Genomic DNA, 16,662 nt, shown 5'->3' with positions numbered 1-16,662 from the left:
ATCGCTTTATTTCCAGCGCCTGCCTCATTTGTGTGGATACAAACAGAGCCCCCCCCCGCCCCCCGCCTCCCCTCGGCTCCACTAAATGCTTAAAGGTAAAGGTTAAGTGTTTAACGGAGGTTAAATATGACAGCAGGGTGATTACGGAGTTGCCTCCTTTAGACTATGTCAGGTGGCAACAGCCCCCCCCCCCCGCCGTCGCCCAAACAGCGTGCAGTATGCTTGACCAATGGAGTCACTCTGTCGGATGCAGGGGGGGGGGGCAGCTATGAGTGGCATTCCAGCTCAACAGTATATTGACAAGCCAGGACTCAAACGGAACCTGATGTGCTTTCAGGCTTCTCTTGGAGCTATATCATGTTAATAATAATAATAATAAAGCGTGCTTCCCTTTATTAATATTAACTCATTGAGTGCCAGCCATTTTCAGCTCAGCTATATGCCCGATTTTCCAAGCCCCGCGGGATATTCTTTACGATGACTATGCAGAAACCGAACATACCACATGGAAGATTAAAGTATCTTCTTTCATCAGGAAAGAAAGTGTGTTGCTACCATTTTTTGTTCCGGAGTAATTGGCGATTGAAAGGAGGCCGATTTCAATGTCAGGGCTGGCAGTGAATGTTTGGACGTCAAAGAGTTAACAGCTTTAAAGCATGGTTGTCATCCACACTGGACAGACGCATTTTTGTGGGACGCGATAATTAGCAGTAGGAAAACCACCAGAGCTGTAAAGATGAGGATCGGAAGAACAGCCCGCCCCCCCCACTTCCTTAGTAGAAGGGGATTTCATAAGAGCGAGAGCTAACCGGAGCACGCCGGCGAAGGCCTCGCTCTTCACCTCGCCCCTGAGCGCTGCCCTTTTTGCCCACGTCAATCACACTCCGGTGAGCCGGTGTGTCTGGAGAGGCCCGAAGGCCAAATTCTGCACGGAGCAGATGCCGTTTTAGAAGTGACATTAAGCAGGAGCCAAACATCAAGCCAGGCTGCCGTGAGACACAGCGACACCACCGCCAATGCTAAATCTGCTCCGCATTAACGCCACGCCGGAAAGTTCAGGCGCCGATGCTGGCGGATGCGACTGCCTGCCAGAGCTGAACTTCATCCGACCCAAGGAGGGGCTCCGCCTGACAGAGGGCGAAGCCCACATTTGTTTGTGGCGCCGAGGCCCGAGGCAACGGATCGACCACGACACCGTGCACGCCTTCACCGCGTATGGTGGTGATAGCAGACAGGCCGCCATTATGATTTCAAGGGCTTTGGATTATTCTGGAACCAAGCAGCCCCCCCAGCCCAGGGCCTCCGGGTTATGAAAAGCGTTCTAATTGGTAGGGCGCACATGAAAATGGCCGCAACCACGTGCGTCTGTAGCGTAGAAGACGAAACCTCTTTCTGGGTTTCAGTGCTCTATAAAAGTTTTTTTTTTTTTGTGCTGTTTGCTTCGCCGCGGAACAAAAACAATTGCATTAGACGCTTCCTCTTCCTCTACAACTTCAAACGAAGGCTTTATTCAGCGGGAGCTCTCTTTAATGGCAGGATGCTGTAAATGGTAACACGCGTCAGGGCTCGCCGCTCGCCCCTTTCTTCACCACGCCGTGGGACAAACAGTCAATGGACACCCATTTTGGCTGCAGGGGGTCCTGAGGTGGACTTAAAGTGAAGGATCTCAGTCTGTCTGAAGCGCAGTCAGAGACACAGGAGTGGACTTTGTCCGTCCGTCCCTCCGTCCGCCACGCTTTCAACACAACTCCTCAGACGCACCAACTAAGTATTCAGGCGGCGCCTTTTGCAATCCAACAGCTTTCATTGCATACATATTTTTTCTGTCAGATATGCAATTAAGAAGAGCCGCAATGAACAGCAACAACTGAAATGATCGTGCTGTGATCAAGAAACAACTAAAAACCCATCTGATCAACACTGATTTCAATGTATAATTTTATATTTTATATTTTATCTAATTTCCTCTTTTATTGTCTATATTGATTTGCTGTTTTTATTTTATGTATACATGCTGTTTCTTATCTTGTGTACACATGTAAAGCGACTTTGAGTTTTTAGAAAAGCGCTATATAAATAAACTGTATTATTATTATTATTATATAAAGGCGCCAATCCAGAACGTGGGAGAAGAGCACATAATGTCTGACGGAAAAAGGTTATGCCCTGGAAACCACAAAGCGCCATGTGGCAGACAGACAGACAGACAGGCAGACAGACAGGCGGGCAGGCAGGCAGGCAGACAAGCAGATAATGATTTATTCGTTTTTTTTATCATTGCTACCTGATCTAGTTAAGCTGATGGACAGCTTCCTGTTGTCTGAGTGGATTGTGCTCACAAGCCTCATGGATATTGTTAAGCTGCTGAGAGGCACCTTTAAAGAGGACAAAAATAAATCAACTATTTTCGACCCTACCGGAGACGCGATGCTCAGGGAGACGTGAAAGAGGCTATATCAAGAGCTTGGGAAATATTTCCTACTGAGCGGATTGCTAATTTACTTAAAGGGGACATATTATGAAAAACTCACTTTCCCATGTTTCTACACTATTATGGTGAGTTTGGGTCACTACCAACCCAAAAACAGTGAAGTAAACCATCCAGTCAATCCTGCGTAGTTCTGTAATCACCTGCTGAAATGCGTCTGGAAGAAACCTGTCCCCCTGTGATGTCACAAAGGGGGAGTGTGCACAAGATGTGCGTGCACGCAATGATGACAGACGCTGTCCTGCAGCATCCGTTTGCTATGTTGACCAAAGACTGTCGCAGATATTTCACACACGTATCTGGGAACTGCGTTAACTTGTGGGAAAAAGGGTCGAATATGTGACCTTTAAAAGTGAGAATGTTTAAAGAAAACAGAATCAGATTAAATTAGAATGCATGAAAGCGCCATTAAGTCTCCTCAGTGAGACGCGTGGTAGTACCGGTAGATTTAGTTGGACATTATTTGAACATGGATGTTATCGCATGCATTAAAGCAGAATACACTCCTCTCTTCAACAACAGCGACAACTTACCGCTTTGTCAAACTCCATCTCTGAAAAGAATTTATACCACGGCTCATTCTCTAAATCTACTTCTTCTGGACATGCGTCCTGAGTCCAGGGGACATGGCGACAAAGAGGAGGACAAAGACAAAATGAAAGACAGGTCAGACAGACCGGTTCCACCCAGCAGACCTCTCACAGGGACTTAGCGCTCTTTGAAGACGATTTACTTTGACATTCAAGCCAAAGAATACGTTCTAAACCTTTTAAAATCTGTCTCAAATGAAACGTTTGACGCTTTGGAAAGTGGTATCTGGTCTGAACATCTGAACAATAAAGAGCAGCCTGCAGCGTTCAGTCAACGCACTTTAATGCTTTAAATCAATTAGCCTACTGATCATCATGTTCCTTATGGAATTACAGTGACAAAGAATAATTTAGAATTATTCCCCATTAGCATAAAGACTATAAAATAACAATAACATTACATTATATTCATTTGCACACACAAGTCTTCTTTTTCTTTAGGTTAAGTCACACTTTTTTGTTTACTAACCCTAAAACATCCAATCAAAAAGGATCTTGATTTGTAATATGTGCATAATAATAAGAAATTAATTTCAGAATGAATAAAATAAAAATGAAATAAAAAAAGTGTCATTTATTACCGAGAGAAACTTCAGATTTAGAACTACGCTCTTAACTTCCTACTGAAGTTGCTTTACGCTAAAATGCCTTTCGTGGCCGGATAGAGGAACATTCGGGCGCAGGAAACCGTCTCCTGCCCCTCTGAGGGCTATGAATGAACCGGGGTCTTGTTGATGCAGCATCTGTTGACGCTCCTACAAGCGCCTTTCTCAGAAGATCCAATATGACTTCCAGCGGCATCGGCCAATAGGATGTGAGAGGAGCGCTCAGCATTCTCATCGCCGTATTTTGGTGTTTATTGGTGGTTATGCTGTGTGTGTATTTTCCCTGCAATAAATACTTGATTGGGTGAAAGGCTTGCTGTCGGCTCAGTTCTGGTTCTCTTTATATTCTCAATATTTAGCGGAAGTAGAGCGACAGACACCCCTTTGACCAAAAACACATGAAGGGGAATGAGAAATGTGAAGATTGGCAGATTATCTCTTTGTACGTCTAGGAAAAATGGGAACGTCGTTCCACAGAGAGCTTCGATTACTATCTAGAAAAAAACCAAAACCTGGCATTATACATGATCGATAAGCTATTCTAGAGCAGTCCTCCATTATGCCAGAGGGAAATAAAACCTGATATGACACTGTGACCACTGACATTGACGTGTAACAACGTCCCTCCAGCGTGTGTCCCTGACGCGGTCGGGACAGCGCGGTGGAAAAGCACAGCATCCGCGTTTCGTGCCCGTTGGGATCCTCCTCCAGCGATCATCTATCATCGCAGAAGAGGAAGACATTAGCCGCTCTAAGTGAGAACTCCCGCGCCACCAAGCAGGATCCGTCTGTCATCCGCAACGGGACACCCGTTAGGAATGTGGCGCGCGGCGTGACGTTTCAGGCTTTCACACAGACGGCGCCTGCCGAGCTGTTAGCGAAGCCGCAATCGAGGGGGGGGGGGGTGGATGGATGGATGTAGGGTGGGGAACGGCTCACACAGCATGCGCCCAATAAGAGGAAGAGAGGAAAGCACGCCGGCGGGTGCGTAGCCTACCGTCCTCTCCAGCTTCAGCACCGATGACTTCCCTGGCTCGTACTCAAAGATGCTCTTGGGCTCAGCACGGTACTTCCTGGTGTCCACCTTTTTATCCGGGGGCTCCCACTCATTCCTGTGGAGTGGTGTCAGGGAGGGGCGGGGTGGGGTGGGGTGCGGGGATGGAAGAGAGCCAGTCTTTAGCCCCAAGTAGTCTCCATGGCAACCTGCGCCGGCTTTTTTTCCTTCTTTTTTTTTTTTTTTTAAACGTGACGTTTGCTCGTGTCATCCCTGCTCTCTCTCTCTCTCTCTCTCTGCCTTTAATGACATGGCAGGAAATCTAATTCACAGCGGAGACAAGTCAGCGATTCGATCAGAGGAACTGAATCTGACCCCGTGACAATAAATAGAGGACATCGTTTCCTCAGAGAGCTCGGCCAATGATATTACAGCTCAGGGAGGGGCCGAAACACGACGCACGATCCAACCTGACACACGTTATTAATACCGAACTCTCAATAGCGTTTCACAGAACTAGAAAGGTTCACGCTTAGACGCGTATCCTCTCAAAGTCCGCTCTCCCTCTTTAATCGTTGTTATCGTCATCCTCCTGAGCACACACTCTCACACACACACACACCTTTAAGAAGGGAGACTGGTGGATGCAGGAGTGGAAAATTAGTTTCCTTATTGCTCCGCTGTGAAAACATAAATGAGAGTTTCACACTACCTGCAGAACTCGCTTTTAATCACACGGACGCCGCCTGTAAATAAGCATCGGTTGCAAACAGCGCCTTTGTTCACTGAGAGCTGCAAATACAACGTTGTGATGTGTGCAAAGCCGCAGGGACGGAGGGAGGACGCTGACCTTTGAGGGGGGGGCTTCAGGGAAGAGGAGCGCGCTGGCACAGGCATCGGCCGGCCGCTGGAACTGAGCTCGACAGCGCTTTTTGAACGTGGGACTGTCCTCACTGAAACAAAGCATGTAAAGATGGATGGACCACAGCCCAATGGTGGGAATGCATTAACGCAAAAGTTACCAAACATGCAAGTACATGGACGGCAGATAAATACAGAACGAAGCAGAAGAACACTCTACAACCAGAGACTGATGGTGCCACGAATGAGGATGTGCTCTTATTGTCTTACCTTGTTGAATAAATGATAAAAAATGAATACTGCCCCCCAGGGGTGGAACTGTTTGACTCCTGCCCTCAAAACATGCACCTCTTTGGCCTCCTTCAAAACGACCCTGAAAATACACCTTTCAGGGGGACAGAAACGGATCTCCGGATCAACCCCCCCCCCCCCTTTATTCTCCACCTACATTGTACATATTATGAGTCTTTTTAATTTAATTTAATTTTTATTAATCAAGTAATTTATTTTTATTTTATTGTTATTTTGCATCAATTGAGTAATTTAATATTGGTTTTATTGGTATTGTTAAATGTCGATGATTTATGTACGAAGGACTTTCAATGGAAACAAGACCGCAGGGGCTTTTTAGAAATGCTCCTGATAGAGTTAAAGTCTCTATCATTGTGTTATTAATTTTCAAACGCACCGAAATGAAACAGGCGGACACTAGGTTTATTTTTTCTCTCTCACCGCCCTCCTGTATCGCGACCTTTATTGACAAAATTCAAGCACCGCCCCTTGACTAGTGACATCATAATAACATCGCTGTCCAACAGATGGGGCTGTTCCTTCCAAACTTGTACTGTAATAAATAAACACCTTCTGATTCTGATTCTGAAATGCTACTGTTTGACTGTACTTGTACCCTAACATTCTATCTAATAAATATATTCATCATCATCATCAATAAAAAAAAGTGTATTTTCGCTAGATTAAATCCTAATCTAAGTGCTACCAGAACGGCGGCCTGGAGGATTCAGCTAATGGGGTTAGACTAGGTTCCACGTTTTGGCACGTTCCTCATTTGTCCACCAAGTGTCATGAAAATCTGTCCAATAATTTAAGATGGACAAAAATAAAGACAAATAAAGTAGATGACAGAAATAGCTGGATGCACTTCAAAATGCTCCAGACCGGGATAATAACAATGAACGGGTTGCCGTCGTCATTTACTCTTTAAAGTTTTACATCACTGATTAAGAAGAGCAAGCACATCTCACCATCTTCCACGTAGCCGAAGGGGCTGGATCCGTTATCTGACAGGAAGCAGACGATAATCAAACGTCATTTTCTACAGTCGCCTCATTCGCGTACAACTAAATAATTCACACGGCATTAGAAACACTTTCTTCTTCTTCTTTATTTTCCTACCCGGCTCACACCTTCCATTAGCCCAACACATTAAAAGTCCAACAAACCCAAACGTGTGACAAATCAAACGCCTTTATGGGAAGCATTACTGAGCTAAAAACGGACGCGGACATTGAGGAGCGTCCTGAATAAGTAATGCCCTGTGAGGCAAGGAGGCCACAATCTGCATTCAGAATTGCTAGGAAACACTTGAGGTCATCTTGAATATTAAATCTGCTGCACGTGATTGGTCAGAAGCATTTCTGAGGAGTCAATCCAAGAAGACAAAGCAACGGCCTATCTTGTTCTCCTTGACTTAGGACCAAAATTAAAAAGCTGAAGCTAACCCGACCCGGCTCAGGTCCGACTGTGAAGCTCCTCAGCAACAGCACTGAGTCTCAGAAGAGGACTACAACGACACCTAGAGGCCACAGCAGTACACTACACCCAGAGACTGATTTCCCTTCCTTGTGATGACAATTCTGTTAGAAAAAACAAAACAATTATTGCTCAGAAATAAAACAGAAATGGCCTGAAGCTTTAGACATTAGAGGGTTAAGAGCAGAAAGAGAAAGGCAGAGCTGAATGACGCGGCAAAATGTTGTCGACATGCCAGTAGTGCATCAATTTATGCACAACTGACCATGTTCAAATCCAGATTTCACAAGTCTAATCTCTTTCATGAGTGACAGGATTAATTAGAAATATATTTATTTGCAATGGAAGCCATGTGTGGAAATGAACTGTGTGCATCCACAGCATCCACCCTCATCTATCGTCCACGCGTTTCTCAGATCGGATGTTGGGATGAGATAACATAGTTCAGGACTGAACACAGCAAGAGAAGCACAAGGAGAGTATTAGCGCAGCTGAAAAGGGTCGGGCGTGGCTTGAGACCAGCGAAGCCAAGAGGAGTGGCGCTACTGCCGTCGGATACCTTTTGATTTCACGTGGATGTCATAGTTCTCGGGGAACGTGTAGGTGGGGCGGTAAGGGTTTTCCTCAATAGCTTCTGAGCACAGTGATGGAGAGACAGAAACACATGTGACACAACACAGACACACAAACAGGAACACACGGCAAACAATGGAAATCCATTCACAGTAACCGTCGTAAAAACTCTACGAGTTAACTTTAGCCCATAATGATGTATTTGATATAAGATAGCTTTATTCCAGGGGAAAGAGTCTTATTTCAAGATGACTTGAAATGGCACTGGATGTTCGAGGTCGGGAGACGTTTGCAGTATCGCCGTGAAGTCAGCCTTGGATCCGCGTAAGGAGGAATCCAAACACTGGGCTATCATTGGAATATTTAGGTGGCTCATATCTCTGCGTTTTGCCATCTGGTGCAGATGGGAAATGAAATTCCCATATATGAGACATTGAAATATGTTTTCCAATAAATCATGGCTTGCAGCATGAGTTTGATTTTGGATGAGGCTTGATTGATTTGAATGGGCCTGTAAGTCTGCTGCAGGGCGGCGACCTCCTGAGGGCCGGTCTGCGGCAGCCGTCTGCCTGAACGTAGCTCGGGTGAGTCATTTTAAGAATAACTCTAATGACGGCCACGCTTGGATTTAAGAAGCACCATTTTTTATCGTTTAAGATCTTTCCAGTCTCAAATTCAATACAAACCACAGATACATAACATTTGACCAGCTAGACTTAATTAAGTTAAGTTAATTAAGCTTCACATTTATTACATTTAGATGTATTTATTTATTTATCTGAGCAGTATGAATCGTTCAGGAGACACAAGGGAAGATCAGTTTTTCCAATTTCAAGATATCTTAAAAGGTACGGCTGTCTCATGGCAATGGAAGAGTGTTTTTGCTGTTCGCGTCGTCTCATCGACTATTCCTTCCCTAAATCAATATTTGCCGTGTGCACACGGTGCAGGGACACAAATAGATCAAATACAGGACGCCAAAACACGACGTGAACACGCCCTCTCACCGGGTATTCTGTGTATCTGCTTGAACATGGTTCTGTACCAATCTTTGGACTTCTCCGTGTTCTGAAATAACAAGGCGGATACAACAGGTAAACGCGGATGCAGACACACTCACCCTGATGTGTGTGTGTGTGTGTGTGCGCGCTGGGAACTGAGCCTTTGCTGGAGCTAGTTATGTCTGCCATGACAAGAGTTCAAAATAGTTGGACACTGAATCAGTTCTCAAATTAGCATACATAAAACATGTGCTATGCTAACAGTAATACTACAGTACATTAAAACTTGTTGCACAAATACAAACTCCTTAACTGTCACATCAAAGATCCGTGAAATCAAAAAGGAAGAAAACACCAGCCGAACATCTGCAGAAGGCGGATCCGCCTTCATGAGACGGGGGAATTCGGAGCTCACCCGTGGAGGAACGCTGGGCTGGTCGAGGGGAGCGGGAACAGGGTAGTGCAGTGCCAGCCACTGCCTCTTCCAGTCCGTATCAGGGGCTTGACTGATGGAGTCGCTGCCACGGTCACGGCTGCCGTCGCTTTGTGGGGTTGGTTCTGTCAAAAGTAGAGATTAGAAAAAAGGACAATCAAAAGCCTATAAGAGGGAAAAAAAAGGTACAAGTACGAAGCACGTTGATTTGATGCTCAGAAATGTCGTAAGATTTTTATTCCAGCTATGAGAATAAATATCAGTTAATTACTTCCACAGTGGAGGTTAGGTTTTATTCATCTGTCTGGTTATTAGTGGGATAGCTTTAAAGATCACACATTAAACTCTTTTTCCACAAGTGCACATCTTGTGCACGTTCGCCCTCTGTGACATCACAGGGGGAGAGATTTCTTCCAGACGCGTTTCAGCAGGTGATTACAGAACTACGCAGGATTGACTGGATGGTTTATTTCACTGTTTTTGGGTTGATAATGACCCAAAATCACCATAATAGTGTAGAAACATGGGAAAAGTGAGGTTTTCATAATATGGGACCTTTAAGGTACTGATGGATCCATAACGGACCTGTTAACTGTCTTAATGTGAATGGAGGACACTCGGTTCAGGTATGCTCTTCTCTTTCAAGGCATGTGTGACAAAGCTCTGGGCAGGAAATCTACATCTGTGAACTACATGCGTTAAACTTTCCTATTTTTCATTGTCACATCACCAAATGTGTTTTTCAGTACAAACTAAAATGAGTGAGGGCTGATTGACAGAACAGGTGAGCAAGCCGTGAATCACGAGTGAGAAACTGCAGGCAACACGGGGGGGGGCTGGGGGCGATTAGCGACAGACAACGCGCAGGTGTGCACAAAAGCACGTGACAGACTCCAGAGCTTCCTGTCTGCAGCCTCGGCGCCCTCACCTCGTTGGTGCTGCAGCAGGACGAGGGTTGGATAGCCGGCGCCGGGCGCGTTGGTGAAGCAGCGCTGAACGTCTTCGTTCACGCTCTGCGGTGAAAATGGCTGAAAGTAACACAATCGATTTAGTCACATCCAAATACAGTCCTCACGCAGTTCTAAGGCTTCTGCTAAACGGGGTGGGAGTAAACATACCTGGCACTGGGTGCTGTTTACTAGAGGTAAATCAGCCGTAGCGTTGCTGCCGCCTTCGGCCAATCCTGGTTTAGAGCTGTCTCCATTAATCTGGCTGGTCCAACTGCCTAAAAAAAAATATGCTCAGTTCAGCACAGCAAGAATAAAAAAAAAATAGAAGCCACAAATGATCCGTCAACGAGCCGACGCATCATAACAGTTAGTCGGTCTCATCATTTGACGGGGGGGCACACTTGTCAGTTTTCATGCACAGAGACGTTAATATTCTCAGGAAAGAAAGAAAGAAAGAAAAGATTCTCCCACAATCTCTGAACTTTGTCAAAAGAACAAAGAGCCTATTCAGAGAGCTGCGAGGGCTGTTTGTTCCAGTGGCCTTTTATGTTCAGGCCTTGCCCGGCCCCCCGGCCCGGTTCCACTGCCCTCGCCCACAGTGGAGGCTCGCCGCTCCAGAGCGCAGCGTGGGCAGGCTGCAACAGAAGGCGCTTTGACGTGCGTTCAAATACGGGCATTAACCCTTTATTGTACCAGCCAATGAGCACACGCCTCAAAACACGGCAGGTTATATAATCGTGACATCCCAAAAAAAAGACTCTACAATACAATAATACACCTTATTAATCTGTCCCTCGGAGGGCAATTTGGTTTACAGCAGTTTGAACTGCTGCTGGTCACAGCGTGCGCATGCGCCCAGGCAACGCGGGTGAAGTGTCCTGCCTAAGGACACAACGGCAGTGTACACATGCGCCTGAGCCGGGGATCGAACCGCCGACCTCTCGGTCGTAGGACAACCCTCTCAACTACTGCGCCACTGTCGCCCTAAACAGGTGTGTGAGGAATTTTTACAACAACAACAACAAAGATTCAAGACGAAATACTTCTTAAATTACAGCGACGCTCACGTTCTCCGTCCACATTCTGCAGCAAGGCGTCCGTTTCATTCACGCCGCCACGCTACATCGACATCGACATCTTTTTCAGCACGTTATGAAACAAGTGTGGCATTCCTTGACTTACTCGCCGCTGCGATGGCATCGGGCTCCTCTCTGACGCGGCCCTCGCCGTCGATGTGGACCAGGGTCGCCCTGAGGGTCACCACTCCTTTGCCTTTGCACACTCTGCCGGGGTCTGAATCTGAGCGCGTGCAAAAATCTATCAGTGACACAGCTTCGTATTGTTTACCCGCGGCTATAAAGCAGCGCTTCCTCGTGTCCTCGAATCACCAGAATGGACGTAAAACATGAAAACCAGGCCAGAATACCGACATCCCACTGTCCTGTGAAACTACTTTTCACGCCGACGCTGTCAGAGCTGGAAGTGGAGCAGCTGGGGCTCCACATTGTTGACAAGTGAGTTCTACAGTGCACTTTGTGAGTGTTCTGTGAGTGTGAGGCGTCCTGCAGTTACATGAACGCTTGATGAGGCGGAGGGATACGTCACCTGGAGCGGGGAGCAGGTCAGGAGATCCTTTCATGGCTGTGAGAGGCGTGATCCTGACAGTGCACGACGATGGAGGAACTGGGATTTCAACACACACGCACACACACAAACTCACACAATGAAGTAGCAACGTTCCAAGCACTGAAATAAGTTTCATATATTGGAGGGAGACGAACCTTGCGTTGAACTCTGTCTTAGGCTGCCCTCTTCTGGAGAGCTCTAAAAGAGAAACAGCAACACAAACATCCAGCCAGGTGATGGAAAGCGGACGACATTCTGCAGACTAGTCAGGGTGACATGCTGTTAAACATCCGTCTGGAGATGGAGCAGCGATAAGGAGTTAAATATGCAGCTAAGTAGCGTAGCACTTCTTAACAAAAGGCGCTTGTGATTTTTGTGAAGTCCCCGCATCACGTAACGGGAGCGTGACCTTGCATGCGTCGTCCTTCCATTCATCTCCCCGAGTCTGGTTTGGAGCACGTGGCGGGACTGCCCGTGCTCTCGGCCGTCGGTGCCAGGCGCATGCCGGCGCTGGATCACCGACAGACATTGTCCTCGACACGGAGGTCATGTCAGTTTGTGCGTCCAACTTTTAGCATGACTCACAGCTACCACTCAAACAGACACTCCTACAGGAACAGCCACTTGACAACAAGGGAACAATCAGCTTGTCCAAAAAAAATCAGAGAAAAGGCCCGCTTGAGCTGAAGTTCACAGCTCTGACCGCTAGCTAGAGAGTTGATTCGTTAGCTTATCGGACTAGCGAATCACCTTGTAGATGCTAATGGGTCTATGGGGATTCGTTAGTCAGGTTTCATCAGGAGCATTAGCATGATGCTAATGATTCCTGGGGAGTCTGATTGCCTTGGTGGTTTCGGTCCCTTCTTTGTTTCTTTGTTGTCTGCTCCAACAGGAGTACAAGTACCTAAACTCTCCACCAGTCCCTCAGAACTGAAGAAGCCTCTTGGGCGAGACGTGAAACGTCTTCGATCTAACTTGAGCACGTCCAGTTGACTCTTCTTTTTTTGCTCTTCGTGATCTACTGCAGGCCATTTTTAAATCTGTCTTTGAAGACTCCACCAGTGCTGGCTCCTTTCCGTCCTGCTGGTGTGGGACTGTGTGTGCTCTGTTTACATATGGGGGTAAATAAGCCAGCCGGTAGATCAGGCAGGGGACTCGTCTCCCATCTACAAATAGGCCTAAATGGACGAGGGGAAAATGGGAGCAATTCCAATCGAGTCCTACGGGACATCGAGCAAAAAGCTTTTAAAGCTTTTTGCTCTGTGGAGCTCTCTTGGAGCTGAGCTGCCCTTGATCATCACAAACTCTGTGCATATACTTACACTCTCTCTTTCATGAAATGAACTTTATTCCTGGCCCCCCCACCCCCCATGTATCCCGGGGAGACGACGCATTCATGATCTCATTTCCGAAACCATTAACAGACAGTCCTTTGAGGAGCACTCGCGCCGATCTCCGCTCTGTCCTCAGATGAACCCTAGAATGGCGAACATACAGCACGGCGAGAGACTTGGGCGCTTTCAACCCCTCTGACACGATAGATAATGCGAAGACGAGAGCTCTCTGTGTAAACGGACAAAGGCAGAGACACCGTTGGCCTTTTTAGGAAGAGATGCCTCGGAGCGGAGCTGGGCGGAGAACCACGTCCATCTAGCCCAGGGGTGGACAAACTTTTTGACACGCAGGCCACAATGGGTCCTAAAATTAGCGTGAACTAATATAAATGACATGAAAGAATTTATCCTTTTACAGGGGAAATCTTTTTTTATTTCTTTGTGTGTTTGCAGTGTAAAAAGTGTAAAACATATAATGACAATAAAAAGCAAATCTTAAAAAGGTAAAATGAATGACGTTTAATTATAATCACATTTTACGATATAATTTGGACAATTTCGGCGGGCCGGATTAAAAAGCCCAAGGGGCCGCATATGCCCCCCGGGCCGTAGTTTGCCCATGCCTGATCGAGCCTTTGACGAAAGCAAAGAGCGGAGCGGGAATTCTGGGGCGGCCAGCCGACCCTGATCCAAGTCAAAGAGGGAAATCAGAGGAGACTTAGCAGCCGGACTGTAATTCACCTAAATGCATCATCACTCCTTTATTCTGGGAAGGCTTTTAGACGTCTGCGCTTCACCAATAGCTAATCCGCAAGGGAGTGGGCTGAACTGAGACAATGTTGATGAACTGCAGTGTTCAGCATCAGAATCAGTTTATTCGCCAGTTGTCAGTGAAACGATTCACTAGCTACGCCGCGGCACGGTCGCGCAACATGTAGCAAAAAATAGCAACGGCAACAAATAAATACAATGCAACACTCCAGCGATACGCTCGGGTTTGCAGTAAAAAAAAAAGAGAAACCCACGAAAATAGCATCATCAAGAGTGGATCAGTAGCAGCAATAAACCAAGAGGGGGGGCTGTTCTGGTGGCGGGAGGCTACGGTCCATCTGGAGCAAAACCTCCCGCCACAAGAACAGAATAGCCCCCCCAACTGGCGACCCAACATTGTTAAAATAACAGAACGTTTCTCAAAACAATGTTGTAGCTCCGTAAATAGCAGATCAGCGGGCGGTAACAATCTTACCGACTGATCTTACCGACTGATCCTTTGAAAGGCCGCGCTCGTCCCAGCGCACTGCCGTTGCCCTGGCAACAAATGGTGCCTTGCTTGATTGTATGTGCAGTGAGCTGTTGGTCCCAGTAAATCAAGTCCCTCTGAAGTCTTCTGACACGTCTGGCCAAGCTTTGAGGGGCTTCTGGTTTGACCTTGATCCTCGCTATGCCGGGGGGGGGGGGTCTGTTTGTTTTTGACAACAGGCGCATCTAGAAGGACCTGTTACCACCTGCCACCTGGGAATGTGGCACCTCCTCAACAAATGGTGCCGACCCCCCCACGCACACACACATAAAATATTCCTGACCCCTGGAAGAAATGCTTCAAGCAGAGGAGAGAGAGCGATGACGAGTTAAAGACTCGACCATCTTCATGCCAGTCGACATTACGAACGTTATGAACCAGTGCAGGGCGACAGCAAGGAAATGTTCTCACTGAGAATCTATTTTGTGTTTAGAAACTCACATTTTTACCTTAAATATCCAGAAAACAGGGTTCAAATTACCTTTTTATTTTAGAAATAGAGACGCACTCGGAGAGCGCAGACCTCCGCCAAGCAGCTCATTCCCCTCCTAACTGGATTTACACCGTCCACATGGTGATCTGGATCATCACCAAAAGGTTCTAGATTGTTCTTGCTGACTTTTTACACCAACCATGAAAAGTAAAAGTGAATTGGACTTGATCTGTAAATGGAGTTTTAACGTGAAAATTAAAGTTTTTTTTTACTGACCTCATTCTGGATCCGATCCGGATGAAATTCGTACCTCAATATCTCAGTTGATTATTGACCGATGTTCATGGAATTTGACACAGTCGTGTAGGGTGGGCAGGGGGGCTCTACCTCGCCACCGAATTCCATCTGGATCGGATCCAGAATGAGGTCAGGAAGAAAATATCTAATTTTAACATTGAAAACATTTACGGATTTAAAGATCTGTTAAAAAAAATCAACTCCGATTCACTTTTACTTTTCATAGTTGGTGTATAAAGACACCAAGAACAATTTAGAACCTTTTGGTGCTGATCCAGATCACCATGTGGAGGGGAATGAGCTGCTTGGGGGAGGTTCTGAGCTCTCATGGGATCGTAGCCTTCTCTGCTGGCAGCAACAACCATCCTCTGCAGCAGGATGCAGTGAAAACCACGCGAAGGCTGGGATTGAAGTCGGATGTGTTTCATCCAGCGGCAGCCCTGAGTCATGTTAACACACAGCTCTTATCTCAGGCTCGAGGGCAGGGCGGCATGACGCAACGCCGCTCGACTCCTGCTTTGGCAACAAATGGCGAGTTCAGAAGCTCCCCACCTCTGAGCGGATCCATCCAAAGAGCTCCAAACATGGCTCGAGCTGTGGAGCAGCAGCTTATGCCCCCCCCCAGCTCCCTTCCAAAAACAGCTTCCATGCTGGACAGCGGCCTGGCATTCTGCACATTCCCAAACAAAACTATTTGAAGTTCATTTCAAACAACTGCAGCATAAAAGGAAACGCATGTAACTTAAAGGCTGCGGCCGTCGCGGACCTCCGAGAGGGATGACACATCCAAGCCGGCGATGGGAAGAGCTGGAGCGGAGTCTGGATGGACGGATGCGGCTTCGATGCTCGTGAAATACGAAACGATCATTGACAGCGATCCTGAAGTGTCAGCGTCATTTGATAATAATTAACATCCACACAGTCTTTCTTCGACAAGATTACAAGATCATGATGAGGGGGGGGGGGGGGGGGACGCAGCAGAGTGTGGTCGAACTTATGACATGAAGCTCCTGCAGCCGGGCAGAACTTTACAAAAATATATATTGTGGAAAGATTTTAACTTTCAGAAGAAGAAAACACAATTGGATTTTGCAATACGCAAGGGGGGGGGGGGGGGGGGGGGGTAGTCTAGAACAGGCATGGGCAAACTACGGCCCGTTGGGCGTTTTAATCCGGCCCGCCGAACTTTTCCAAATTATATAATTAAATTACATTTTATTATAATTAAATCTCATTCATTTCAGGCCAAATCCTTTCATGTAATGACTTTTACGTGTCATTTATATTAGTTCACACAAACACTCCATCCATCTCTTCCTGGCCCCCCCTCTGTCAAATTTTAGATCTCATTGTGGCCCACGAGTCAAGAGGTTTGCCCACCCCTGGTCTAGAAGGTTTATGCAATAA

The 16,662-nt window shown here is 46.7% G+C and overlaps 1 protein-coding gene across 1 annotated transcript in view; it reads right to left on the bottom strand.

Annotated features, from left to right (window-relative positions):
- Window positions 1–11,922, bottom strand: part of LOC137896229 (sorbin and SH3 domain-containing protein 1) — a 31,231-nt gene extending 19,309 nt beyond the window's left edge. Inside the window, exons 1-11 of the mRNA XM_068741760.1 lie at window positions 11,871–11,922; window positions 11,448–11,564; window positions 10,434–10,540; window positions 10,244–10,343; window positions 9,298–9,440; window positions 8,889–8,949; window positions 7,868–7,942; window positions 6,801–6,836; window positions 5,528–5,630; window positions 4,682–4,795; window positions 3,022–3,106 (exon numbers count right to left, since the gene is read on the bottom strand). Coding sequence (XP_068597861.1) covers window positions 3,022–3,106; window positions 4,682–4,795; window positions 5,528–5,630; window positions 6,801–6,836; window positions 7,868–7,942; window positions 8,889–8,949; window positions 9,298–9,440; window positions 10,244–10,343; window positions 10,434–10,540; window positions 11,448–11,564; window positions 11,871–11,904 — 975 coding nt within the window. The 5' untranslated portion in view covers window positions 11,905–11,922. The remainder of the gene's footprint in view (window positions 1–3,021; window positions 3,107–4,681; window positions 4,796–5,527; window positions 5,631–6,800; window positions 6,837–7,867; window positions 7,943–8,888; window positions 8,950–9,297; window positions 9,441–10,243; window positions 10,344–10,433; window positions 10,541–11,447; window positions 11,565–11,870) is intronic.
- Between the last annotated feature and the right edge of the window lie 4,740 nt (window positions 11,923–16,662).

This window comes from Brachionichthys hirsutus, chromosome 7 (assembly GCF_040956055.1).
Source record: "Brachionichthys hirsutus isolate HB-005 chromosome 7, CSIRO-AGI_Bhir_v1, whole genome shotgun sequence".
NCBI lineage: Eukaryota > Metazoa > Chordata > Actinopteri > Lophiiformes > Brachionichthyidae > Brachionichthys > Brachionichthys hirsutus.
The sequence above is the reverse complement of the archived record's forward strand: the minus strand, read 5'-3'. Positions and strand labels throughout refer to the sequence as shown.